Source organism: Chaetodon trifascialis, chromosome 4 (genome assembly GCF_039877785.1).
Source record: "Chaetodon trifascialis isolate fChaTrf1 chromosome 4, fChaTrf1.hap1, whole genome shotgun sequence".
NCBI lineage: Eukaryota > Metazoa > Chordata > Actinopteri > Chaetodontiformes > Chaetodontidae > Chaetodon > Chaetodon trifascialis.
This window is the reverse complement of record NC_092059.1, coordinates 20300633-20328355: the sequence shown is the minus strand read 5'-3', so window position 1 is coordinate 20328355 and position 27723 is coordinate 20300633. Positions and strand designations below refer to the sequence as shown.

General features: G+C 43.3%; 1 protein-coding gene across 2 annotated transcripts in view; it reads right to left on the bottom strand.

Annotated features, from left to right (window-relative positions):
- Positions 1-5274: 5274 nt before the first annotated feature.
- kank4 (KN motif and ankyrin repeat domains 4) overlaps positions 5275-27723 on the bottom strand; it is a 72740-nt gene continuing 50291 nt past the window's right edge. For both annotated transcript variants that reach the window (XM_070960758.1, XM_070960759.1), the window contains exons 2-10: positions 25187-25260; positions 21124-24645; positions 17724-17817; positions 14405-14674; positions 13136-13220; positions 12534-12753; positions 12254-12396; positions 11673-11873; positions 5275-8860 (exon numbers count right to left, since the gene is read on the bottom strand). In XM_070960758.1, coding sequence (XP_070816859.1) covers positions 8741-8860; positions 11673-11873; positions 12254-12396; positions 12534-12753; positions 13136-13220; positions 14405-14674; positions 17724-17817; positions 21124-24645; positions 25187-25205 — 4674 coding nt within the window. In that variant the 5' untranslated portion in view covers positions 25206-25260 and the 3' untranslated portion in view covers positions 5275-8740. The remainder of the gene's footprint in view (positions 8861-11672; positions 11874-12253; positions 12397-12533; positions 12754-13135; positions 13221-14404; positions 14675-17723; positions 17818-21123; positions 24646-25186; positions 25261-27723) is intronic.

The window sequence follows — 27723 nt, the reverse complement described above, 5'->3', positions numbered from 1 at the left end:
ATCACTCAAACTGAGACCTTAAAATGTCACAGCCAATTAAAGCAAGCTGGAAATCAATAGTTTCATATGAACAATAGATGAAAAGAGTCATGAACAGAGGGCTGCGTTGGACGCATGCACGTGCTCGACTGAATGACAACTGGCAGACTTTTTATAGTGATAATAAACAGTAACAAACTTGAGAGGACATAGAGGATTAGCATGTACAGGCTGATTACCACTGTGGTGTTTCATTCATGAGGCTCAGATATTGTAGCTGTTCATCCTGTCTGTCCTTAAGATCTGCACCTGTTATCACCACCAGTCCAGATCAGGTCAGCTGCTGCACTGTGAACACAAGAGGACAAGAAGATTCTTTTTCATCAAAATATGAAAACACTGGATTTACAGACGAAAAGCAGCCAGGCGGCATAAAAACAGAGTAAATCCTGCATACATGCACCTTGAGATGTACAGATAACATGCAGTCTCACTCTCACTACTGGACACCGTATCTAGCTTTAGTCTATTTTTAGGTAGTTTTGGACTTTTTAAAGTGAATAAATATGCTATTTTATGTTATTTTCTGCTGCATTAATTTGCTACGGCGGGTTGGGCTTAACAGCTGGAACCTGTGGTGAAGGCAAGCAGTCGTGTCGTGATGTTACAGGAAATCATATGTTTATTCAAATTTATCAAATTTGCCATACTTGAACCAGAACAGCGTAATGCATCCACAAGCACTATAATGAAAACTGTTGAAATCAGAGGCAATTTTAAAGAGGTCAAATTACATACTCAGCGCCCATTTCCTGAGCTAATGACATGAATGTATACGATGTGAAATGTGTGACTCGCAGTGGCCCACAGAGAATTATCAGCAAATTATGAGGCAGCAGGCAGCTGTTTTGGGGGGAAAAGCTCTAAAACTCACTGTATATCACCCACAAGCACCAAACAATAGACACAGGTAGCAACCAGCTGCTGAACACAGCGGAGCATTCAGCAGCTAAAGAGCGGCTTCCCTCAAGAGCTGGATGCAAAAAAGCAGCAAGATAAGAGTGAAAGTTCAACTAACACGTTCATCAAGTGGCCAGAAACATGACTTCAAATGAATGCTAATGTGCCTTCCTGTCTGCTGGATGTGTAAATAGGCTGTTTGCTAACACAATCAATTGAACAGAAGCGTGCCTGTTTCCTCTGTGCAGTCCACTGGGACAGCAAGCTGCACGCACATCAACAGCACGCTTGGAAATCCAAATACATCTGTTGCCAGTGTTTGATTTTGTTAATTTTCCTTTCTTAGACGCTCATACATCATCTCTCTGTAAGTTTCATGCTCTGCTGCCCCTGCTGGCTGGAGGCTCCCACTGCACTAATGTTATTACCACCAAAACTGTGAGTGCAGCAACACACTGAACCCTAAAAAGGCTGCTAATCTCTGAGCTCCTTCATCCAAGAAAGATTAATCTGCCACTTTGTTTTCAGGGCACAGCACTTTCTGTAAACCATCGTGACATACAGCAGAGTCTGCGCGTATGCTAGCTGTGGTAATTCTTTTTAATCATTCTCCATTATTGTCTCATCTCCGTCCCTTTTTCATTATTTCCTCATCTCTCTTACCCTCCTCTCTGCCTTTGTGTTGCCTCTGAAAGCTTCGCTGAGGAGATGCAGGTTTATGGCGCTCGTGTGTGCGAACAATTTTGCAGAATGAACAACCGAAGTGTTTCAAATAAAATAAAATGTGATTGTTAAAAGCAAATTAACATTCAGTCTCCCTCCACCCCTCTCAGTTGTTTCCATTTGCATCAGCTCTCTCCCTGCATTTCCCCTCTTCCTCCCTCTGTCTCTCCGGCTCTCTTGGTCCATTTCGTTTTACATCTATCAGCACTTTTGCTCCTCCCTTTGTAACACTGTGTGGCACCTTTTGTTGCAGTGATAAGGTGTTTCAACTCTGTGAAAGGAGCCAGGTTAATTTTCCACATCTGGCCTCGTAAAGTTAGTGCAGTAAAGTGTGTTTATGTTTAAAAATGCAGTGAGCACACGGACACCCCTCTCTCTCTCTCCCTGTGTCTCCCTCCTGGATGACAGTTCCTATTATCTCCTGGATAATAAGTTGCACAGATTAGCCACAGGGGCAGACGGAGGAGCAGGGATATGGCACGCTGTATGTGTGTTTATGTGTTTGTTTGTGTGTGTGTCTGTCTGTGTTTGTCAGGGTGCATGTTTTCTGTGTGTATCCGCTCCATGTTTGCCTGTCTGTATTTGGCTGTGTGTTTGTCTGAACGTGCTTCTCTTTGTCTGTATTTAAGGATTTCTGTCCAGCTGTGTGTGGTCATGTGTGTCTGTCAGTCTGTGTTTGTGGCTGTCTGTAAAACTGCATGCCAGCATGTGTGTTTGAGTCTGAATATGTGTGTGAGTACGTGTGTGCGCGCATGCAATGCTACACACTAGAGGAGGAGCTGATGGGCTAAGTGCCATTACCAGATAATTACAGCTAAAAGTCTCCATGCTAACGAGGACGGCTCATCATCCTGGTGTTGGCAGACAGAGAGGCCACAAAAAACATCTGCAATGCAGAGTAGGAGCGCTTGTGTGCATGCATGTGTTTGTGTGTGTGTGCTTTCTATATTTCCCTCTGGTCCTTCTTCCTCTTTGTCTCTGTGTGTGTGTTTGTTTAGTTATATGTACTGTATGATGAGGGGATTGCCGTTAAGCACGGAGATTCACATTTTAAATAAGAAGCCAGCCTCTCAGTGTGTGTCTGCATGTGTGAGGGCGTACACTCAAATATAAACACTGTACATCAGTGTAATTGGCAGGCACAGGAGCCCAGTGTGAGTTGAGGCTGAGGCCATCCATACACTACGTAAAGCGGATGCCTGTAATGGGCTCGCTCTTCACTCCCTCTGATGGGCTTATTCCCTTCATAAATGGTGTCTGTGGCACACAGGCGGTCAGCAACAGGAACATGAACATGTGTAGGATGCAATTACACCAAAACAAATCATTCACCCTTTTGTGCTGCAGACCTTATTTTTGCACCTTATAAATAAATGAATAATGAATTTCATTAAAGCTGCTACCTGGTGGGAAAGGTGAGGGGGTTGAGACCCAGAAGTGCCACAAATCTGATTTGCAACCTGCCCCTTAAACCTTCATCTTCACAGTCACCTGACTTCCAGACAGCCATTGATGAGCAGAGAACAACATCACTTTTACTCGATATGCTCTTTTCTGCTATCCTCACTCTATGGGAATACATAGAGTGTGAAGGGAGATTCACTGTGTGTGCATCAACACACAAACACACACACACACACACACACACACACACACACACACACACACACACACACACACAGTGAGTGTGTTTGGGGATGCACAAACACACTCACCGTGTGTGTGTACACGTTTATGCATGTACAAGCACAACAGTGTGTATTGTGTGTACGTAATTACTGCAGCTGGAACAACTCAAAAACAGCACTAACACATCATCCACTTCAGTTAAGACCAAATCACTCTCCTCCTCTCTGGTAGTGATTAACCGCCATCTGTTTCCTGTAAAAATGAATTTCCAGTCTGCTTTAATCAATCATATTATTCCAGTGACGTTTTTTTATCGTTGTAAAATATCATTTGTGTTGGTATTGTGTTTATTAAGAATAATAATGGCAATTAACTTGAGATGTAACCCATAAAATCCCCATGCTTTAATTTTTAAAAATACCACGGTACTGTATACACTCGCTGCTCCAGTTGTTCAGCTCCACTGGCTAACTGTCTCCATGGGAAATTTAAACTAAGTGTCTCACAGCTGCATCTTTGGTATGGATGATAAATGAACAGAAAAGAGACAGACCTCATTTAAAGTTTGTTTTCATGCCATCTTAAGCCATATTAGTGGTAGTAGTAGCCAGTAGTTGTCACTACTGAACTTGACTACCATCTACTGGATTGTTAAGTTGTATTGCATTTATTCAACCGAGGCCAGATGCTCTATCTCTCAATGTTAACAATAATGAAGAATAAATCAGGCATCCACCCTGTTAGTCAGACCTGCTCTAAAATATAATGGCTTCTTCCTCGTCCAATGCTACACCCTGCCCCCGAGTTTCATGAAAATCGAATCAGCAGGTTTTCCTCTATATGCACAGACAACTGGTAGAACGAAGTAAATACTGGAGGAAGAAAGCCTATTGAAAGCAGGCGTTTCCACACAGACTCCCGAAGGAAATCTTGCAGCTAACATGGCATCACCAAGGTTATCTAATTATTAGCACTCAAGTGTCCATTATACTGACTAAGACAGCTGAAAGTAGAGAAATATTTTAGAGAGGATTGATGTGTTGAAGCAGTGTTTATGCTCATACTGTACGTTTATTCGGAAAACATCGCTCACCCCCCAGTGCCTCCAAGGGTGCCCCTCCAGTGGGGAAAATGTAATGCAGTATAATAATGGCTGCCCTTAAAATGGAGAAAATGTGATGCAGTGTCCTCTGGGGTGCCTTTTCAGTGGAGAAAGCATCATGATGTGCAATATAGGCCGGAAAATGAGTCCACCTCTGTATGCTTCTGATTTGTTAAACAGTTAATAGTTCCCTGTGTGTGCTTTTATCACAGAGGTGCAGCAGTTTCCCCACATTCCCACCTGAGAAGCAGTTCTCACCCAGGAAGGTCTGAGAGCATTCTCAATTATCCAGCTCACTGTATATTCAGAAGCCAGACACAAGGTTCACCTCATCCAGGCTTCTTTTGGCCTGAAGAACAATTCCCACCTTAACGACTCTCACCTGACTGCCGCGTGGCTCAGCGTCCCACATGTGATCATAACATTCGAAACCACAGTCAGACAGAGCTGAAGAAGCCTCCTGTGTGAGAGACACTTCAAGAAACTTCTCTAAAGCCAGCTCTTGTAGATATTTAGGGGAGAGTGTTTAAGCCTCCCTCGGTTAGTGTTCTTACCGCACAGTAATACCGCCATCTGCTGGTCACTGCCTTTCATTACACCATGTAATAGCATTCAAGTTGAGCGTCCAGAGAGATCGGTTGGGTGGGAGCTACATTATGGGTATATATTTTTGTCACAGAGCAAATCTAAATCTAAACAAATCTAACCTGATCTGACCACGACAACACACGATTCTTCTAAATGTTGTTCAGGCTGTCATTAAGGTAACTAACAGGAAACACTGTGTATCCAGCTGCATAGAGTGACAAGTACTTTTTACAAGTACTTTTCTTTGCAGAAACTGCTTTTCTCCCAGAAATGATCAAGAGCAACATGAAATAGGCATTTAAATCTTCATATTTATTTATTTAGAAGTAGTTCTCTGGTTTGTAACATATACAGTAAGCCCATTGTACAAGGAATACTTCAGAGAGGTACATGTTTTTACATTTGACTCTGTCATGTACATACACTTCCATTATCAGATGGGTTATCAAACAAGGGAGACACTGTCCTTGTAGCTTATGCCAGTGTCAAATCTGCTTCATATTTTCCCCACAAAGGTCAAAGGTAGTATTAAAGGGCACATGACACAGTCCACATCCTTGTCAAATCACACATGTACTACACCACCCAACCTATCAGAGATAAGCTGGATAATCACATCATCAGGGAACAGCATAATTTCCAATCGACCAAATTCCCCTCCAACAGAATTACTGGAATATTTGTCCATGCATACATAAGTATAATATATATGGTAAAAAATATAGCATTTGGAATAAATACTTAATATAATTTTTAGAGCAAACTGTCAGACAATACTTGTTATATATTTTTCACAATACTGTATGTACACATATCTGGAACAGGAAGAGATAAAACTCTATACTTAACCATATGTGAAACAGATCAGATTTCATTTCTTTGGTGTTGAGCCAGTTATGAAACCTTATTACGTCTGGGTCACACTGGATTAAACATATGGATGCAATTTACTTTAAGACTTAGTACACAGGCACGGAAGACCAGATATACCAGATAGTATTTCACACAGCACAGATCGGATCATCCTTCAGCTGTCTGAATCGTGGGGAGCTACGCAGACTCTAGGTTTCATCCCTTACTGTACAGACAAGCGATGATGATCAGATGTGCTGCTTAGAGCTAGAATTCAGTTTCTGTTTCAGCCTCATCGTTGAGAAAATCTGTGCTACTTTGTGACTCAGCAAATGATGATCTGATTACTAAGCCACTGTTGAAAACTTCTCATTGTTGCCGAATAAATGCAGCCACTGTATATACTCTATAATCAAGATACTTAAATATAATAGGTCTAATCTTCATGTCAATCTATATAGTCCCATATTAGCACCCACATTAATAAAGTGTCTGGAATGAGAGAGTACTGGTGCAGGATCAGTGGTCAGATCACACTGCAGCTCTCCATACTGTGGCAATATAGATTAACCATGACTAAAGCAAGCCAACAAATCTGAAATCCACTTTTCTAGAAGGACGAATAAGAACTGAGACGTTTGATTTGCCAGTAAGAAACAAATATCTAGCTACAGTGCAGGCTGGAACGTCGCAGACCACAAACATGGCAGTTGTTAAAATGAGTGGTATTCCCCTTTAAATTCCACCTACAGTAACCCCAGCAAACCCCAGTTACCATTTTAAGAGGCGCTGCACCAAATTTCCATATATAGGTTAGTTTGTTTCCTCTGGAGGAGCTTTCTTTACAACAGAAAGTCTGCATTAGAAATATGGAATCTGAGAGAAGTGGATATTTACCAGGCAAAATGATGCCACTGGTTGCATTATGGGAATTGGAGTATCCAGTGTTTTTGGAGCTTGATTTGTACTGAGGACTAAAAGTCAGGATTTACCATTTCTTTCAATATCAATGGAGGGTTCTCCAGCTTTATGGAGGCCCAATACTAAATCACTGGAGTGCCCCTTTAAAGCCTAAAGGTTTTTGTACAGCAGCCATGACCCTCTGCAGGACGGTGAACATACTCCTCCAGATGCCTGTTTACAGATGAAATGCCTGATCCCTTTGTCTCGTGTAAACTGGTAGCTGCTCATTTCTGCAGGGGCCACTGAAGGGGAGCTGTTAGGCTGTAAACATTTCATCAGACCAGTACTCCTGTTTTAAGAAACTTTAGGAATATGGGTGTAGGTTTGTGGAGAACAGAAGACAAAGACCACACTCCCTGAAACACATCTCCCCTCTGAAATGTAGGATCTGATTAAGGCTCGACTAAAGGACTTCTCCCTACCTAGTGTCTGATTGAAAAGGTGGTATTTCATTGATATTGCTTCTTTTAGGCCATAAACAACCCTCTGCTTTCAGTCTTGTCAGCTCATCATCTTGAAATATGAACGCCTCGAGGCAGGAACAAAGTGAATTAGTGTTAGTAACTTAAAGACACGCAGATCCAACCTTGATAATCAAGATTTTCTAGTAATTAAATATCCAGACTCATTCCTACGTGTGCCATAGCCACTGACAGTCAATATCTCTGTTAGTCTCATGATCCATGCCGGTATAGTTAGCTACATTGTTTTTCTTGGAATGTATCACAGCCAGCCTGACATTCATTGTGCATTTTGTAGCAGCTGCATACATGATTCAGTCTGAGACGAGCAGGCGAACAAGACATACATTATATTTGAACTGAGAGAACGATGAAGAAAGAGAGAGACGTTCATCATGAGAACACAGTATTACAACATACTGTTGTTTAGTACTACAAGACAGCCAGTAGGGGGAGTAACTGTGTGTTGGCATGCAGCGCCTTCTGAACAGTACAATCTTCTTATCAGAAGACTTTTGACTTTCTAAAATATGGTTACAATGTGATTATAAAAATTTCTTTTGTGTCCAACAGGAACATTTCAGCTCCAACTAATCCATTTGTCACTCACAGATGATGACCACCGATGTCCTGTACGTGAAAACATCATTACTATGGCAAGAAACAACACAGTAAATGATATATATATCCAATAAATGATGGGAAACTTGAAGTTCTCCTTTAACTCAATTTTCTAATTTGCACTTTTGGAGATATATAGTTTCTTCTGGGCATTGATATTAGAGATGACTACTTACTGTACACAAACACAATAAAAAAGTGCAGTAAAAAATACAGTTTCTGTGTTTGTATATGATTATAATCTGTTAGAATAACATTCTACATATACTATGTTCTCATTAATGGCTTATGTCCAAATATGAAAAGAAGGATGTCAATGTCAGAAAAGAAAAATAGAAATCATGTCATATTCAATATTGTAAATTTGAAAGGTAGATCATGTGCTTAGTATTTAGCTGGACGAGCTAGTTGATGAGAAGAAGCAGCAGTTCGTCAGAGTATCTTCATCCTCTTGCCAGTTTGTCCATCCCTGATCCCTCCTGATATCCCGACCCTGTCCCCCAATTAAATTCCTGTCAATCACATTTGTCACGACGGCAATGTCTCATCATCAATCCGAGCGGCGCCCTTTGTTTTCTGTCCAGTGGTAGATGCAGCATATCCATAAACACCCACAGGGCATGGTGGCAGAGACATGGAAGAAAAATGTGGGTGTACATTGCTGGACACTCCAGTCTCAGAGGTTCATTTGTATTTCCACGGTAAACAGAGCATGTCCACTTTTTCCATTGTCTTCTATGTGTCACCATGTCCTTAATTTGACCTTTTCCCTCTTTGTTGGTGGGCAGAGGGTCTTGGAAATTGAAGGGTTGGGGGTCAGCTAGCTGGAGTGATTTGAAGAAGTAAACAGGGTTGGCCTGGCTCAGAGGAGGTCTGTGGTAGACGAGGGCTCAGAAGCTCGGGTCTCAGCGTGGGCCTTGAGAAGGTCAACTATGTCTTGGTGGGAGGCTCCCTCTGCCACCGACTGCGCTGTCTGTCCGTTCTGGGGAAAAGCAGACAGAAAATGTCACAGCTTCACATCAAAGGTGTTGCAGTGACTGCTCTTATCCTGACGGTGGCAGCGTTGTGTTGCTCACTCTCCAGCCAGACCTTAGAGTAGGTAGTACAGACTGCACCTGCCCTTAGACAGGCAAAACTCTCAGCAGAGCTGAGTTCAGCATATGAAAATAAGTCTGAACATTTTGCCTTTCTTGAAATGTGAAATGCTAGTTGAGACTATGATTTGTCATTTTATGATTTGAGCCGAATCAATTATTGGATTATCATTTCCCAAATTACACATCAAAATGTGCAACAAAGATTAGAATAACATCCACAGATAAGCTTTTTTGCTTCAGAGGAACCCTGTAATAAGACAGGGTTAAATAATACGTCTGGGGAGGTTTTGATGGGAAAGATAAACGGGGAAAATGTTCTAAGGCATACAAGACATAAACTTCAGTAAGAAATGTTTGACACTTTAGTATCAGAACCTTTTAAATCCTTTCTCCAGCAACAATATGAACAGTGAAGCATAAAACAAAACATCACCAATATAAATCAGAAAATATGTTATTTATGGACTAAAGCAAGACAATATAATACAACACAGCAACAAAGACATTTTGTTGTGCCTGCACTAGTTGATTTATTCTTTCTTATAGTGTATAAGACAAACAACCACTTTTAATGTTATGCACAAGCTCGATCCGTCCATTGCTCAATCTTAAACTTGGATGGATGATTTTGGTGTCACTCTCTGACTCATACTTGGACACTGGTGGAACAGAAACTGTGAAAAACAATTTTGTGGTTCTGTTGTAGATTTTTGCCTGTAGATTCGTCAATACTTGTGATGCTGTCAGGTTTATTTTTCTGTATAAATCAACAGCTCAGATATTTATAGCTGACTCTCATAACACCCAGCATACTCATTACTTACGGACAAATCAGTCTCTATTCTCGTCCATATTTGCATCTTTGTGAATAACATTCCTCCTGTTAGGCCACTGGAAGCCCATCTCCACATAGTTTGAGAAGGTTTGAGACATCAATTAAGACATAGCTGCAAATGTTCCCAGCTGACTGAACCGGCAGTGCTCTATAACGCTGCTTGTACCTTGCATCATTCTCACAGCATGTTGGCGTCTCCTATCTATTCTTCTAATCAAAGGCTACATATTAGATATTACAGCAAACTAAAACAGACAAGGCTGCATACTGAGAGAGACCTGTTGTCTCATGGGAGCACAGATGACTCAGAACAGTGTGACACACTCTGTGTTACACTTTATGTAAATTTCCCAAATCTGTTAAACAAACTGTTCTACTTACTTGCACATAATTCAAAATTGCTTGCCAGAGCTGCTTATTTACTCAGTTTAGAGATAATGTTTGTCCCTGACTACCATTAATACAGAGCATGCTCATGCATTGTCAGGGAGTCACGCAGCAAATGATCTCCCAGAGGCATATGGTTGAGCTATACGTGATACGTCTGTACAGATTCATCTCGGTCATCAACGTGGTGCAGTAAAATCCAGGCTAAACAATCTACTGAAGTGTTGCTCTGCTGACTTTGCTGCTGGCTAATTGTTGAGAACACATGAAGTGAGGCGTCCTCTGACGTCTCATCGCCCCGAGGGCTGCGCAGGACAATGTGTTGTAGAAATGCGCGAATAATGCTAAAGCAGTGTTGGCAGTGATGATTGAAGTGATGACACTTGCATCCTTTGGGAGCTAGAATGAAACCCCACAGCTGGATGCAAGTGTGGAGGAGCAGAAGCAGTGCTGTGATCATGATTACAGCAGTACTTACAAGATTGTCTGCAAGGGGTAAGATCAAGTCTAGAGAGGGCAGCAGCTACTGGGCACCTAACATTGACCGCGGGGGCAGCCTAATATCTAGCGACATATTCAACATATGTGAGCCAGGCGCTAGGAGCTGTGCGACCATTCACATAGCCCCAGCAGCTAATAACTAGCTGTTGAAATGAAGCAGTGATCCCTAGCTTAAGAATTAACCCTTAGGGAAGAGTCACCAGCGTCCAAATTAAGCCAAAGACAGCACAGGCAGGAAGTCTGAGGCTTTTTGCCTCGAGCGTCCCCCTCAGTACGGATCAGTGTCTCTCTTGCCACTTGCTCCATGTATAAATTAGCTACTGTGGGGGTTAGAGGTGAACCCATTCTGAATCCATGTTTTTGCCGACAGAGAAAATCTCTTTTTTTCTCCACACACACACACACACACACACACACACACACACACACACACACACACACACACACACACACATATATATATATCGCACACACACACACACACATATATATATACTGTATATCGCGCACACACACACACACACACACACACACACACACACACACACATACATACAGGCCTGTCAGTGAGCAGATTTGGTTGCATTCTGTTATTTATACAACACTGTGATATATTTTAAGCCTGGCAGCACATGGAGGCAACAGTTCACCCATGAGGCTGCATGCTTAAAGGTGTAATATGTAGCCTCAGAACTGGCCATCTGTCAAAGGTCATTCCAAACAAATAAGGGCCATCATATCATCAGATTAACCACTAATTGCTGCTCATCATACTCTATGGCTGTAGCTACTGCCTAGTTAGCTCAGTTAGCCGTGCAGCATGGACAAGCTAAATAAGATCTTGAAGAGCCCTATATGTCACGTTTTGTCACCTTTAATAACTTGTACAACACTTTGGATGACAGGTGAATGTGTGAGCTTTTACAACACTCCAGCGGACGGTGTCGTGTTGACTTCACAGTATAACAGCATACCTTATCTGTGAGGCTGAGGTCACAGCGACCTGTTTCCAGCAGCAGACGAACAATGTGCGTGTGTCCATGTTCGCTGGCACACATCAGGGCTGTGGAGCCCTCGCGGTCCTGGGCATTTACGTCCGTGCCGCGGCTCAGGAGCAGCTTCACCATGGCAAGGCGTCCGTGGCTCACTGCAAGCATGAGCGCCGTCTGGCCCGCCTAAAGAAGGACAAACACAGAGAATTAGAATTGAAGAGTGAGAGGGCAGATATGAAGGGGAGATAAAGAGATAAATGAAGAGAGATGCAGAGTTTAGGGAGGAAAAGGAGGATAGAGGAAAAACTCTATGTCTATATGTCTGCAAGTTCCAAAGTTGTGCATGAAAATAAGTGTTCATTTGTATTAATGATTCAAGAATGTGCAAACAGTACATTTAAGGGTTCCCATGACTTTAGTATGCTTTCCTAGACTAATGTGCTATTCCTTCCCATGTATACATCTTACTTGGTTTGCACTACAGATGGCACAGATAACACAGCGAGGCCTTCGAGCCAGTAAATTCAGGGGAAGCGATGTGCCAGTGCAGGCATATATATTACCTGTCTGGAGCATGCATTGACATCGCCCAGTTTCAACAGTTGTTGTGCCACCTCCAGATCATCAGGGCTCTCAGCAGCCGTCAGTGCAGCGAGCATCACTGGGGTATAGCCTGCCTTGTTCACATTGTCTGTCTCACACAGACCTGAACACACAAACATGATGTTTGACTCAAGCGAAGACAGCTTTTTGTGCACTTTTGTGCTTTATCTATCCACTAACTTTGTTTAAAATTGTAATTCTGTATTTACGCATTCAGCTGCATGTGTGTCTGCATCTCACCAGTATCCAGCAGCAGTTTGACCACAGGGAAGTTTGAATGCGACACACTGTAGTGGAGGGCCATGTTCCCATTGCCGTCTGTCAAGTTCACTACATATGGCAGGAGAGTGGGTGTGGTCAAGCCCACTTGTCGCAGGTATAATCTGACGGTATCGGCCTGCGAGTCTTTCTGACTGGAGACCCTGAACCACTCCTGGTAGAGCACCACTAACACCTGACGCTGAGGAAAGAGGAAGGAGAGAAAAGATATAAATGAAAAAGCCACCTGCATTCTCTGAGCATTTTCAGCCTGAGGAACGGCACTGTAAGCTACATTGCTCCACATTATTCTACTCATTGAAGCCAAAGAGCTCGAACAGAACATCAACAAAGAACCTGCAGCATTTTCCCTGAACAGAAGTTGTTTTTTATCACAGTCTCAGAAACTGAATTTGGAAAGTGAAGAATCATTTTTCCATCATTCGAAAGGAGACAGACGCACTACAAAAAGCTATGGCTGATGCAGTGTGGAGGACGGATCGACATCCATGAACATTAACTTTGCAGTCAATCATTTTACACAGCTGAGAAGAATTAAAACAGCAGCCAAAGTCAATTCTTACCATTTCTTTATCGGGGGAAGAAACCTCTTCCATGCGGTCTTTCACATACAGGCAAGCATCTATGAAACTCTTGTCAACTTTCTCCCTGGAGACAAAGACCATACAACACAATAACAACAACTTTCAAGCAGACCAGGAGTATCCGGAAGCAAAAAAAGAAAAAGAAAGATCCGAGTTTGACCCAGCACACTCCACATCTGCTTTCTTCGTTGTTGTCTTTACTGCTCTTTTCAGGTTTACTGTGGAAATACCATCAAGTCTGTATGACATAAGGCCAAGACTTTGGTAAATTCTGTGTGGGATGAAAACAAAAGATAAAAGATGCCTTGCAGGCCTCTACAGCGACAAAACACACATGCATGTACAAGCACACACACATAAGAATGATCAGACAAGTGCTGAGTGATGACTTAATTTAAGTCCTGTCTTCTCTCAGGAGCCCCATCTACTGTCTGGCCCTGGGGGCCCTCAGCCCCTGTCACACACCTGGGAGAGACAAGTAATCAGTCAGTGGTAGTGAGGACCGCATTGCTGGTTATTTGCTTTCTGTCCCAGACCCCTGACACTTTAGGGAATGCAGGGTGTTTCTATTAGAATGAGAGCAGCTTATATTGAAGTGTGTACGAGTGAGTTTGGGGTGCTTGTGTGAAGCTTATTGTACATTAAAGTGTGTAACAGTGGGTATGTGTGTATGTGTGTGTGTGTGTGTGTGTGTGTGTGTGTGTGTGCATGCGTGTGCGTGAGGCCCACTGTATATTGAAGTGTCATTCAGCACCTGACTCAGACAAAGCGTGGCGGCTGTAGCTGGACACAAAACAAAGCACTCACTTGTACATCACGCTGTCATCTCTATGGATGTATTGTACGTGATGCAGCAGGATTGTGCTTTAATTATATTCCATTAACTGTGTTTATATTCCTTCACTCCATGATATGAGCTACCGTGGTAAGGTCCACCTTGTTTCATTACTGAGCACAGATGTCATGTTTAATTTCTTTCCTTCGCTGTGATGGAGAGCATGGATCAAGGTCAGACTGCTTTTCTAGATGTGTGTTACTGAAAAAGAGAAGATGACTGAGCTTTCTTTTTTCAGCTTGCCTCATGTATTGTTCACTATCAACAATCTCTACCAGCAACAGAAAGCAGTCCCTGCTGACCAATCACAGTCCATTAGAGTTCAGAGCCTGAGCCAGAGTTACAGCAGCTATGTGCACGGGCTCTGTAGCTATAACACTCAACAATAAATGAAGCTTTACTATCTGTCTCACCCTTCAGCCTGTTCCTCCAGGAGCTCCTGGCTGCCCTCTGGATCCAGCAGCCCTCTTTCACCCTCCTTCTCTGCAGCCACAGCACCTTCTCCCTCAGCTGAGACCTCTGCATCCTTCTGCTGGACCTCTGCTCCCTCCTCAGGCTTCTCCTCCGGCTCCATCTCCTTTTCCTTCTCTACCTCTGGTTCTGAGCTGTCCTCTTCCTCCACCTCCACCTCCACCTTCGGCTTCTCGTCTCCACTGGACTCTTCACTGGATGTCGTCTCATAGCTGGAGGACACACACAAGTAGACATGCACACTTTCACAATTATATATCTCTAATAAAGCTTTCTGCATACTGTCGCCTGCGTTGAATGACTACATACAGGAGACAGCCTTAACCTCAACAGGAATCCATCTTTAAATTATGCAAGAAAGAAAACATTAACTGGACTTTGAAACATTGACTCATGTTTCTTCACTATAAGTAAGCATGTGTACAGAAAGTAAACATATACAGAGGCAGCCACATCAATGACACCTGAGCATGGCAGCAGTGAAGTCAGAGATAAACAGAACAGAGCCTCCCCTCTACACCTCAAGCATGACATGAAAAGGAAGCTTGTCTAATACAACCTTGGCCCACAAATCCAAAACATCCTTCACACAGTTAAATATACATGTGAAAATCCACAGGTGTGTTTGCACGCTCACATATGCAACCCTGGACAAAACATAACCTTGTTCATTGAGGAAGGCTGATGATATATTTAGAGCTGTGGTGGTTTCTATTGGTGTGAGTGTGTGTGTGTGTGTCTGTGAGAGATCATTGAGGGTATATTATGAAGGAACCTCTGTGAGGCCAATGATCAGATAAGTCTCATGCTGAATGCCACTGATTCATGCTTATTTGTAGACAAATGCACATGCACACACACTAAGACGCTACACCACAAGAGGCGTTCAGGGGCCGCACGGCATTCTCTGGATTCCAGAGGAGCTCAAGGGAGAGCAAAGATAGGTTAGACCATTCAAAGGGAAGAAGTACAGACAGCAGCCCACTTCCCAGTGTGGGCAGGAGCCTAAAGATAGTCAGAGAAAATATTGTTGTCTGACATGTTTGTCTCATTATAAATAGTGTAGAGGGATATTCATTGTCCAGAACGGGAGTTAAAAACTCTAAACAAACAGAGTAGATGTGGACCATCTTATATAACTTATTAAAGCTATCTCTATCTCATAAAACACTCTTAGCGTATGTTTATAAAGGAGCAGATTCTGACAATGCCTCTGATAATTCAGTATTTGTTCTGGAGAAAGGCTGTGAAGTTTGCAGATCATTCTAAAACAGGGAGGAAGGAACAGACCTCGCCACAGCTCTGTCAAAACATAGTCAAGGCAAGAGAGTCATAAGACAGAGAAGCTCAGGAATGTAAGAACAGGAACACAGGAATAAAACAAATCTGATAATGGAAGCCATTTCCTCGACATGCAGGAGGTAGTACCACTGAGGAAATGGAAATGTTGCTTGGAGAGAACAAGAAACAAAAGTATCATTAGATGTATGCACAGACCTAAAATTACAACTATTTCATTGACTTTTCATTTTCCTTTTGCGGCAAATGACGCAGTGGATCAATGACAGCCTCATAAACACAGATTCGGACAGGCAGGGTGTCAAACATCACGTACATCACAAAGCAGCAAAAGGAGAAATGGTGAGCCTTCATGTCTTATCAAAGGATCTGAAAGTCTGAGAGCCAAACTGTAGCCTGCAGTAGCCTTTTTTCTGGAGCACTGCTTTACCACAAAACTTACAGCTCTACGCTGCTCCACCCATTCATCCTGGGGATTGATTTTATCGTGTTTTATCGTTGACTGTGTCCAAACAAATCTGCAGTGTGCTACATAACGTTAGCCAACATTAGCCTGCCAAGTTACATGATGATTCATGTCAAATGTTGACATGTTAAATGGCTTGGGGGTCTTGATGAAGAAAGTTACGGCAAATGCAGAGTTGGGTGGGCAAAGGTGGGTTAGGAAGGTAGGAAGGGATTTTTTTCATGGACAAAACTCCTACATATATAATTTTAATGAACAGAAATTAGTTTTTAAGGGCTTAATCAATGGCTGCAGAGGAACTTTAAGATTAAACTTTCTTCCAGTTCTCATTTGAGAAAAGTAGGCTTACAAATGTCTCAGCTGCTGGTGAGTTGACAGAGAAGTGAATCACTCTCAAGTGCTGAGAGCAGCTCTGTAGCTAAAGGTGAAAATTGTGAGGACAAAAATCTGTCTGCACCCACTTCTCATTCAGGGACAACATCTAGTCCCAACAAGGTTACCCTGTTTTTATTTTAGGAATAGATTCATTTTTGGTCTTGCTTATATGTTTAGGTTGAGGGTTACGATTATACATGCAGCAGTTACGGTTAAGGTCAAAGTAAGCATCCAGGGTATTTATATCTGCCTAGTTACTCAGACGCACTTGTGAACAGATGCTTCATGTTAGAACCGTTGCACCATCTGACGAGCACGAAAGACATCTACCTGCCTTGAGACACCTTTGTTCTTCCAACCACAACCACCTGCTTACTTAAAATTCATCAGCTCTTACAAAGTCACACACACTCAGTCACACACTGCATCCACATTTGGTAAATGCTGACTTACGCACAACTGCACAAAGCACTGAGGTATCATCAATACTGATAAAATTATGCACACACATCACATAAAGTGCAACACACATCCATATGCACGCACATTCGCGCCCCTCGTACCAGCAGAGAGGTCAAATTCTGGGCATGAGGCTTGATGACTAACAGTATGAAGCAGATGTGGGACACAGCTGGACTTTGTTCACAGTCACTGTGGTCAGACTTCGGTGAACTATGGGAGAGCTGTCATACTCAGAACTGCTGCATCCTTAACAAGATGGTTCATCTTCTATGTTGAACTTTTTGACATGAATCAACAATAACACTGGTGTAACCAGTAAATCTGTGACTATCATCCATATGTTCACTCTCTTCCTCTAGGATTACTTGGAGTCACCACAGCTTCCTGACTGAAGCCACTTTGCAGAATGTAATTTATTAAACCTGACAAATCTGAAATTTGAAGATCTGTAGTCGCTGTGTTTGTGAAGAATCTGACAATATAATATTCCATTCAGTTATTCTGTAATACTGTTCACAAAGGAGGCCTAAGGGGTTAATTTTCCTTTGAGAGCTAAAGAAGTAACAAAACATACATGACACAAATAAAAAAAGAGGCTCTGCAGTCTTTATAAAGATATTTATCACATATTTGGACGCTGATTAAAAAGAAGATTTTACCCTCCATTCACCCCAACAAACTTCAGGTTTTTCTTGGCTCCCTTGTTCCCTTGCTTGTCAGCAGCACCATTTTTCTTCATAATAGATTTGAGACCTGGTGAAGAGGAGGACAGAGGGAGAGGGAGAAAGAGAGATGAAACAGAAAAGGGAGGGTGGGAAAAAAATCATTAGGCCTTTGTGGAATTTGAGTGTGTAAGTGCTTGTGTGTTGTTTGTGTCTGTACACACGCTTGAAATTACTTAGCTGTTTGAAATAGCAATTCTGAGTAATCTATACTCAGTCAAAAGTACATCTAAAGAAAATGATTAAGTACTCTGTCACCTTTATTAAGTTACTGAAACACTAGAATACCTTTATAATCACTTAGTCTTTCTAAGTCAATAGGTTTGCATGCTTTTTGTAGGTAAAATTAAGTAATTACAATTTACAGTGCACAAAGCAAGAAAATCTATATTCTGTATTATTTCAGCATTTTCTCAATCCTAAACACATAAATCCCTGCGAGAGTGATGTATAACATTTGCTTAAGTCAAATTGAATGTTTTATGCTTGAAGCTGGATGAAGGCTTTCTGAAGAAGCAGTGTATTTTTGTCCACCGTGTGTATCCAGAAAAAAACAACAAAAACGAGTGAGTCTATAGTTAAAGTAAGTTATGAGTCTAAAGGCTGAGAAAAAGCAATACCTCAAACTGCTATTGGGAGCTCGTGAAAAAACATATGGTTTGCACATGTTGGCTGCAAGAGCAACAAGCAAGCGTGTTTCTGTGTGCATTTCTTTCTATGTGTATCTCTTAAAACAACATTCAGAGCCTGGATAATACTGAAGAACCTCTGGATGCAATTACAAGCAAGTATAGCTCATCAAATAGAGAAGAATCCCTATGTTGGCAAAGAAAGAGGGAACTAGAGCCCCATCTATATACAGCATACAAAGATAATGAAACCAGAGTGAATGTTACATTGTCAAGAAGAATGACTCTTCTTAATAGGACTGCCTGACAAAAATGTGTTAATGTGAGGTCATTTAAGCATTAAAGGATTACGCAAGCATGATTTGATGACAATTAGACCAAAATTTCATTTTAAAAAAAGCAAAACTCAACTTGATCAAATCAACTGACTACTGCAGTTTTTTTCTACAAAAACATGGTTCAGGACCACCCAAAGCAGTTCCAGGGCGATATGCACAGGTCAAGATTATAGGACTTAATGACAACATACCACCTTGACATTGTCAGGCCTACTTATGTACGTAACTGCCCTTTAATTGATTCTGCATGGCTCCTTTGCTGACTCTCCTTGGCTCTAAGCCCAGTATGGCTGTCTTAGTTGTGCCTGACAGCAGACATGGTGCAGAGGCTCTGTAATGTTTTATGCAAGGACATGAGGATGTGGCTTTGAGCCAAAAGCTGCCAGCTGAAAAGCTCCCAGTGACCACCATCCAAGAAGAAGAATGCTTTTAGATCCTTGGAGAACCTCTCAGGAGATAGACAGATAGGGAGAGGGGAGGTTTATCACATATTTGGCTTTTGAATACAACCTCTTGCCACCTTCTAATAAATAAAACAATGGTGTAATTTAACCTTCCCTCACCGTGTCAGAGACACTCGTCTCACTCATCCACACAAATCTCTGAAGCTCATCCGGAGTCTCTGATGACTGGGATGAGTGAGAGATCTCAAAGCAACAGCAGTGTTTTATGTTTCAATCTGCTGTAGAAGTGAAACACTGATGTAATTTGAGGCTCAAGAGGTCAGGCTGGGAATCTCAGATGTCAAATATGCAGAAAGCAGCCACGAACAGAGAGAGCACATATACTTTATACTGTATATTTAGATATGCGCGTGAACACATACACACACATAAAATCACTCTTGCACACTGAACTCCTAACACTGAACTTAAAATGAACCCTGAACATAAAATATGTGTGTGATAGCAGAGTGATTCTGTACTTCGGCTCCCAAGCCTGTTTGATGTGTGTGTGTGTGTGTGTGTGTGTGTGTGTGTGTGTGTGTGTGTGTGTGTGTGTGTGTGTGTGTGTGTGTGTGTGTTGGAACCATATCATTTCACTAATGCTTAGTAACATGTGCTTGTCCTCTCTCAGCCAATAGTTACTGTATCTTTCACACAGTGTATACTGCATATGGACATGCAAATGTCCCCGGCCCCCGTAGCTGACAAAACGTCTAATATCTTTATGCGGTTTACGGTGACAGTGGTCAGTGTTTTTCATGTTTTGCTGCACACGACAAACATTCAGGATACACCTGTATCATTAAGTCGAGATGGAAAATATTATACAAATGGCGATGCAGTTATATTTCGCATTGAACTCTTGTGTTCTCAAGAAAGAAACACAGATTAAGTCCAAAGAAGTTTACAAGTATTGCCATTCATTCCTTTAGCAATATGTCAGGTACACAATAATCCTTGTGTTGATACAGTCCTATTGATAGAAGCGCCTAAAGACATGATTTGACAGCACATCAGTGGAGGTTTTCTAAATAATAGAACAGGAACAATGTGGTTTCAGGATACAGTGAAAAGAAACTACAGTCGCAAAGAAGCAAACCTGCTCACTGTAAATATACCACCTTGTTGTCAGTTTGATGGTAATAGTGTGTGTCTGACATCAGCTGTGTGCTGATATGTGAACCACCACCAAGCTCCACACAAGTGACACCACAGAAATCTGTCAGAGCATTCTGGTGATGTTTGGCTGCTGCTGTAGGCCTTCTTCTTCAAGGGAGAGGAGTGAGGATGGGAAATTAATGATATTAAGTACATTATGTACATTACACCACATTACACCATCCATCCATTTTCTATACTGCCTATCCCTCTTGGGGTTGCGGGGGGGCTGGAGCCTAACCCAGCTTCAACGGGCGAGAGGCGGGGTACACCCTGAACCGGTCGCCAGCCGATTGCAGGGCAACATGTAAAGACAGACAACCATTCACGCTCACACTCACACCTAGGGGCAATTTAGAGTCACCAGTTAACCTAATGAGCATGTTTTTGGTCTGTGGGAGGAAGCCGGAGTACCCGGGGAGAACCCATGCATGCACGGGAAGAACATGCAAACTTCACACAGAAAGGCCCCGCCCGACCCGGGGGTCGAACTGGCAACCTTCTTGCTGTGAGGCACGCGCACTACCTGCTTGTGCCACCGTGCCGCTTGTACACACATTAATCACAAATCTTCTTGGCAGAGATCAGAAGGGACGTGTTGTAATTAAGTGGCAAGTTGTGAACGGATCATTTGAATGAACGTGAGAGTGGAATGGATTCAGCTCATTGAGTCTATTACAAACAGGCAAGCAGGTGTATGATAGACAGGTGCACAAATGAGTACACAGCACAAACCACAGGGCATCTAACTGAACCACAGGCCTACCTTGTTCTTGCTGTTTGCTGGCAGCAGCAGCTTTCTGGCCTGGTGAATAGAAGGCAGAGAGGACACTGAGGGAGCTGACCAGTTGACTTTGAATAGAGCTCATTTTGGAAGGACCGGGCTTCCCCGCTGGTTTCCTTGTTGCTGCTGCAGGGACTGCTTTCCCCGCAGGCTTGGCTGACGCTCCTTTGCCTGCCTCTGCTCTTTTCCCTGCCGTCTGTTTCTGTGTGCTCGGGCTCTCCTGCTGGCTGGCTGGCTGTTGAGTTCCAGAGCTGCTCCCCAGCTGTGCCCACTGCTCCCCCAGAAGCCCAGTTAACCGGGTTACAACTTGGCCCAAAGCGGCGGGCGATGTCGGTGACTCGCTGGAGCCTCTGCGGGTGGGCTGGGCCTCGCCACTGTCCCGACGTGAGGCTTGGGCTTCACTTGAACCACGGCGCTGGGCTGATTCACTGGAGCCTCTGCGCAGAGATTGCGTCTTGCTGTCATCTTTGTGAGGGGGTTGAGTCTCACTGGAACTTCTACGAGAGCCCTGAGACGACTGGGTGTCGCATGACCCCTGGCGAGTTGTGCGGGCCTGGACTTCTCCTGATCCACGGCGAGGAGGTTGTGAGACACTTGATCCCTTCTGTGGTGCTTTCAGCTCTTTGGAGTCCCGCCGAGTTTGAGACTGATTCTGGGCTTGAATTGAACTAGGCCGGGCTTGGACTTCACTGGAGGTTGGAGACAGGCCCTGAGTCTCACTCTGAGGTTGTTTCTCACTAGAATCTCCAGAAAGCCTCTTGGCTAGGGTGGGGTCCTCAACCTGAGACAGAGATGAGGCAGGATGTTTTATCTGTGATTCGGAGAGCTGTGTTGGGGTTTGGGCCTCAGGCTGAGGTGGACCTTGTACCTTCACCTGGGGCAGGGTTTTTATCTGGGGCTGGGACTGCTGGGCTTGAGTCTCACTGGATCCCCTACGAGGCCGCACGGGTACAGCCTGAAGTTGAGGAGGTGACGGCTGTGGCTGCTCTGCTGAGGGCTTTCGGCCTCTCTGGGGCCGTACAGGAGCTACTGTCTTCACAGCTGCAGTCTCTGCTGTTACTACAACTGTGCCAGTTACCACAGTCTCTTTGATTGTTGCACTCACAATCTCACCTTCTTCCTTTTGTTTCTTCTCTACAGTCTCCGGTGCAGTCTGCTGTATTTCAACAATTTCTGTTACTTCACTCTTTGGGGGTGTAATTTCCCCTTCGTCTAAGTCATTCTTTGCAGTAATCGTTTCAGTCTTAGATTCTGTATATTCTCCTGCTGCAACAGGTGGAGTAATGCGGCCTTCATCCTGGTTAACAATATCTGCAACTACAGCTTGTTCAGCTCTGCTCTCTACTGCAGCTGAACTCTCTGTGACAACTTTCATGACCACACTTCCACTCTCTCCACCATCTCTTTGATTCACTTCCTTATCCTCCACTCTTTCACTGACAACAGTACGTACATCTTCTTCTCTTTCACTGCTTGCACTTTCTCTCACTGGACTCTCTGCCTCTGCACCTCCGGCTGGATTGTTATCCAGGCGTCTGTTTATCTCTGTCTCAGTCTGCTGGTCCGTCCTCTGTGCTTCCTCTGTCTCTGTCACCCTGTCCACAGTGCCCACTCTCTCTGTCTCTGTCCCCCGGTCCACGCTGCTGGCCCTCGGCCTATGTGGATGGTCTGTTACTGTCTCTCCCTCTGTTTCTGTGACTTGGTTCACCCTTTCCGCTACGGGCGTCTCAGTCATCTGATCCTGAGTGGCGATCCTCTCAGTTACTGTGCCCCTTTCCATGCTGTTGGCTCTGGGTCTCGGCGGGCTCACAGCAGCAACTTCTGTCTCCATCTCTGTCACCTGTTCATGTGTGTCAACTGCACTAGCCTCTGTTCCTTGATCTATGCTTCCAGTCCTTGGTTTGGGCACACACACTTCAATACAGATTCTATCTGTATCTGTTCCCTGATCTATTGTACCAGGCGATTCTGTCTCTGTCTGTTGGTTGGCAAAATCTACTCTCTCCGTCTCTGTCCCTGTGTCAATACTCTCTCTTCTGGGCCTGCTGTGTGCTTCAGTAGTGCACACCTCCACTCTCATGCCCTCACTCAGTTGCAGTATTCTCTCCTCTTTTAGCTTGTTCTCCTCTAATTGTACTTTCAAAAGAGTATTAGTTCTATCCAGCTCTTGGCTAGCTTGTGTAAGTTTAGTCTCCAGTGTCATAAGCTTATCCTGTAGCTTTTGCACACTATCTGGGTCCACAAGTTTTCCTGCATTACCATCCTGAATACTGCTAGCCTCTTTATCTTTTAAAGCCACCATAAGTGAGGTTAATTCTTGTCCTGCAATGTTTTGTGATAGCTTTTGCACCGCCTGCTCCAGAGGACTCTCTAATGTCTCTTTTTCTTTATCTGTTTTTTCTGACGGCTGTATTTGTCTCTCTGACTCTTGCTCTGACAACCCACCCATTTCTCCATATGCTGAAGAACTCTTGACAGATTCCTGATTTATCCCTCTCTCTTTTTGTAACACTCTACTTTCCTCTGTCACATCTTGTTTCTCTTGCCCTGTTACCAGCTTTGTTGGCATGTGCTCTGAAGCTTCTAAACCTCCAGAGGGCTGAGTTATCAGAGCTAAGTTGAGTCCTTCTGAAGGTCTGAGTCCTTGTGGCTGAGTGTGTGTCCCAGGATCAGAGCTTGGTGCTATGGTGGAGGATGATGTGGAAACCTGGGCTTGGGCCTGTGCTTGGAGTTGAAGCAGTAGTTGCTCCCTCTCCTCCCTTAATGAGCAGATCTGAGCCTTTAGTTCTGGGATGGTTTTGACCTGGTCTTCAAGCTCTCTGACCCGCTTCAATGCCACTGTGATCTGCTGGTGAAGACCTGTCCGTTCCTGGGGAACGCACCGTCTCTCTGTTATGTCCGGTGAAGCACGGAACATGTTCTCTGTTGACCCACTCTCCGGTGTTCCCACAATACGGTCTGGACTGTTTGAATCAGAGCCTTTCCGCTGCTGTAGGGTGATTGGCATGCTTGATGCTCGGAGCAGGTTCGGCCGGCTCTGAATCCCCACAGTTTTCTCGTCACCATCTCGAGCCCCAGTTCCTACTTCATCTCTGGCCCTAGCTGAAACGTAGCCAGTTCCCTGACCGGTTGCTCCCCTGCTGCTCTGGCTGGAAGTTCCCCCTTCACTTGCCCTGAAGTCAAAGATCTGTTGGACCTCTGTCACCCGTGATTTAGGCTTGGGTCCCAGGGTGGAGGTCCCAGACCATGTGCTGTCCTTGTCTTTAGGGACCGGCCTGGCCCCATGCCCAGGAAGGCTGAAATTTCTGGGCAGAGTGCTGAATTTAGGCGGGCCCTTGACCCTGCGTTGAATGTGGACCCGTTTGATTGTATTGCCTTTTTCAATATCATCAACATACTTGAGGAAGTCCAGGTCCAGGTGGAAGCCATAGGGAGTTTCCACTGAGTAGGGCAGCTGCTTCCTCTGAACACCACCCTCACTGGCCTTGGTCTGAAACCCGTTGGCTGCAAGGAATTAACATGAAAATCAATCAACCAATACTTCTCCTACTACTACATATAATAACGACAACAACAATAGCTGAAATTATACAACTAAAATTTACAAGTGCAATTGCTCGGCAAAATGAACCTGACACAAATTACAGATTATCATCAGCATTATTATTCCTTTTCACCCACTTGTACAGACAAGCTGTACTGTGCTGCACACATGGTGCTTCATTATGTAAAACCATATCACTTACTGGGAAGTGATTATGATGCAGTGATTGTGCTAAAACAAACTAATCAGCATGCAAAATGCTGCTCATGCTGTGTCAACTTATGAGACAGGGGCAGTTATCACCTGAAGAAAAGGAATCCTTTGCTGCTTCTGGCCACATACAGGATCAGGGAGTTCAGTGTTTTGCTCTTTGTGTCAGATATTGAGCTGACTAATGATCTGATTTTACAGCACATCACTATTTACTGATCTTACAGTTGTAGAAAAATCTGATTTGTAGCACAAGAAGTTGTGGGATTGTTTGTTTAAGTGCAGCCTTACCACTTTTCTTGTCCATCATGGGAGGCGGAGTTCTCAGTCATCGACTTGTGTTTGCTACAGTTGGAGCCGGCAGCCTGAATAAAACAGAAATGAGAGAGTTGAGTGAGAAACTGAAATAGTATCTATCAGCATCGTCTGAACAGAACTGAACTGTCCATTCTGCTGCGTCTAATATTTACAGGGGAATGACAGATCTGTGAAATCATATGAAAGAAGGAAAACAGTGTCTGATTCACTGTATATTTTCACTGATCCAGTGGAGTGATGGAAATAAGACACCAACTCATACAAGAGGAGAAAGAACATTTGCCTCTCAGAGTAAAGATATTCAATAAGTAATGCAAGACCACACTCCAGAAACAATGTAGAAAATATGCCAATTTATATCAAATCTAACTAAAGCTATGAGAAATAGTGTTTCAGTGAACTCAATATGAAGTCTACTATGCATGCAGCAATATTTTAATGGCACAACAAACACAGAACATTTTAATAACAAATAATTGCCTTAGAACTGTTCAGTATGCAGCAGTGCAGATGGTTACATATATCAAGGTGGGGAAAGGCACATTTTTAGGATTTATTCAGATAAGACTTTAAATGTAATAAAATGGTAAATATTCAGCTGTTCTACTCAAGACAACATTATTAAGTTATACCAAGCAGCAGCAAATATGAATGGCACAATGAGGGGAAAGGCAGTGCTGTTGTGTCCATTAACTTCATTTCATTTGCCTTGCTAAGCTCAACCTTTAGAAGCCATTTAAAGTCAACACGACCCGAGACAGTCCCATAGAAGGGAGTATGTTCCATTTGGTGCCACTTTGAATCATTTATTCCAGTTGGAGAAGCCAAGAAACCGGAGTCCCTCGCCCATTTCTTTTTACAATGAGCTAACTGAAGACTGGAAGTAAGTGAGATGGAAAACAATTCAGCAATGGGAGTCAAAACTTTTAAGGGCTTATGTAAAGCTTCCTAATTAAATATCCAGTACTAATAATAAAACCCAAGCAATTCGTCCAGATTTGAGTGAGCTCCACAGTTCAAATCCATTAAAGGAACATTTAAGCCCTTACAGCCAAATATCAACTTAAAGGCTATTTAGCAAATAGGCACACATTATTCATGCAATTTCCATGCAAATTTGTGTCACTGGAGAACATATCTGCTATGTAGGAGACATAGTGCCTGAAGCTCTGGTTTAATAAATCCTGGAATTCAAACTTCAAGTGAGGCAGTTCCAGAGGTGTAAATTAGCATTTTCATTATTTTTAGTATGTGGTTTACCACCATGTATGCAACGTACTGTATGTATTGGAGCAGATGCTACTGTACATATTCAGATTTTTTTTAGGCATTGTATTTTATCATGCCCCTGGGTAACAAGTTACTGCAGATGTTATAACCGGTGCTATATTATAATACAAATAGTTAATCATGCAACAGTGCAGGCTTTAATGGTGTTTCCTGTCATATGTCATTTCCTTTCCTATTCTGAAATCATTTTTACCCTCAAAGCAGACAAAGGTCTTGTGGGAATTTGGGAACACTGTCTCTAAAGAGGCCGTTTTTCCATTTGAAATTACTTTGATGTGCCAAAAGAAAGGGAATATGCAGCTCCACACTGAATCTGTCTACAAGACATTTCTATTGAATGCATAAAGACTGTTGACAAACCAGTTGGCCATTGCAGCATATTTAGATGTGTTTGTGTGCTTGTACACACAGTGTTTAGTTGACAAAAAAAGTCCACAGTCCTGGCCACACGGTAAGTTGTGCATTGTGCAGTGCTGAGTGGAAACATAGCAAGGCAAGCATTGCATGAGCTGGCAATGTAATCAATCAAAATGACAGGCAGTCCACCCAGGGACCCAAACAGGAACTGTGACAAACTCTGTTTGGCCCCTGCATCGTCTTCATAGATTGAGCCTTAATAACGAAAGGAATTGGTGACCTCCAGCAGAATTGTTGTTTCTGTTACAGACGAGCAAATATAAACACACACACACACATACTGAGAGAGACACACACAAATCAAGTGACTGACAGCTTCTGCACAGGATCTGACACCATGTGATTGCTACCATGGCAACCATTCTTCAATCCACTACTTCTGTGTGTCCCAGGAGTGAGGAGAGCACAGGCATTCCTGACTCCGCCTGATGCTTAGTGCTACTACGATCGGCTCACTGTCCTTAAGGCTTAATTAGCCGATATGGGAGCAGAAGAACGCTGCTCATAATTGCTATGTGAAGTACAGGCAGACCCCACTGGCAATTATACACAGTGGGCAGGCAACAAAACCCTCCTTAATTAGATCATTACCAAAATGGAGCGACAGAGGTAGAGTGGGAGAGAATGGAGAAGGGACAGAAAGAGGGAAGGTTAAAAAAAGGAAGGAGAGAAGAAGAAGAGTGATAGGGTGGAGGATACAACGGGAAAGAAGAATGGAAGCTTGAGTTTGGCAGACGAGGATGACAGAAAGAAATGAGGAGGACTGAAGAGACAGAAAAGATTACGCTGTGAGAAAAGACTGC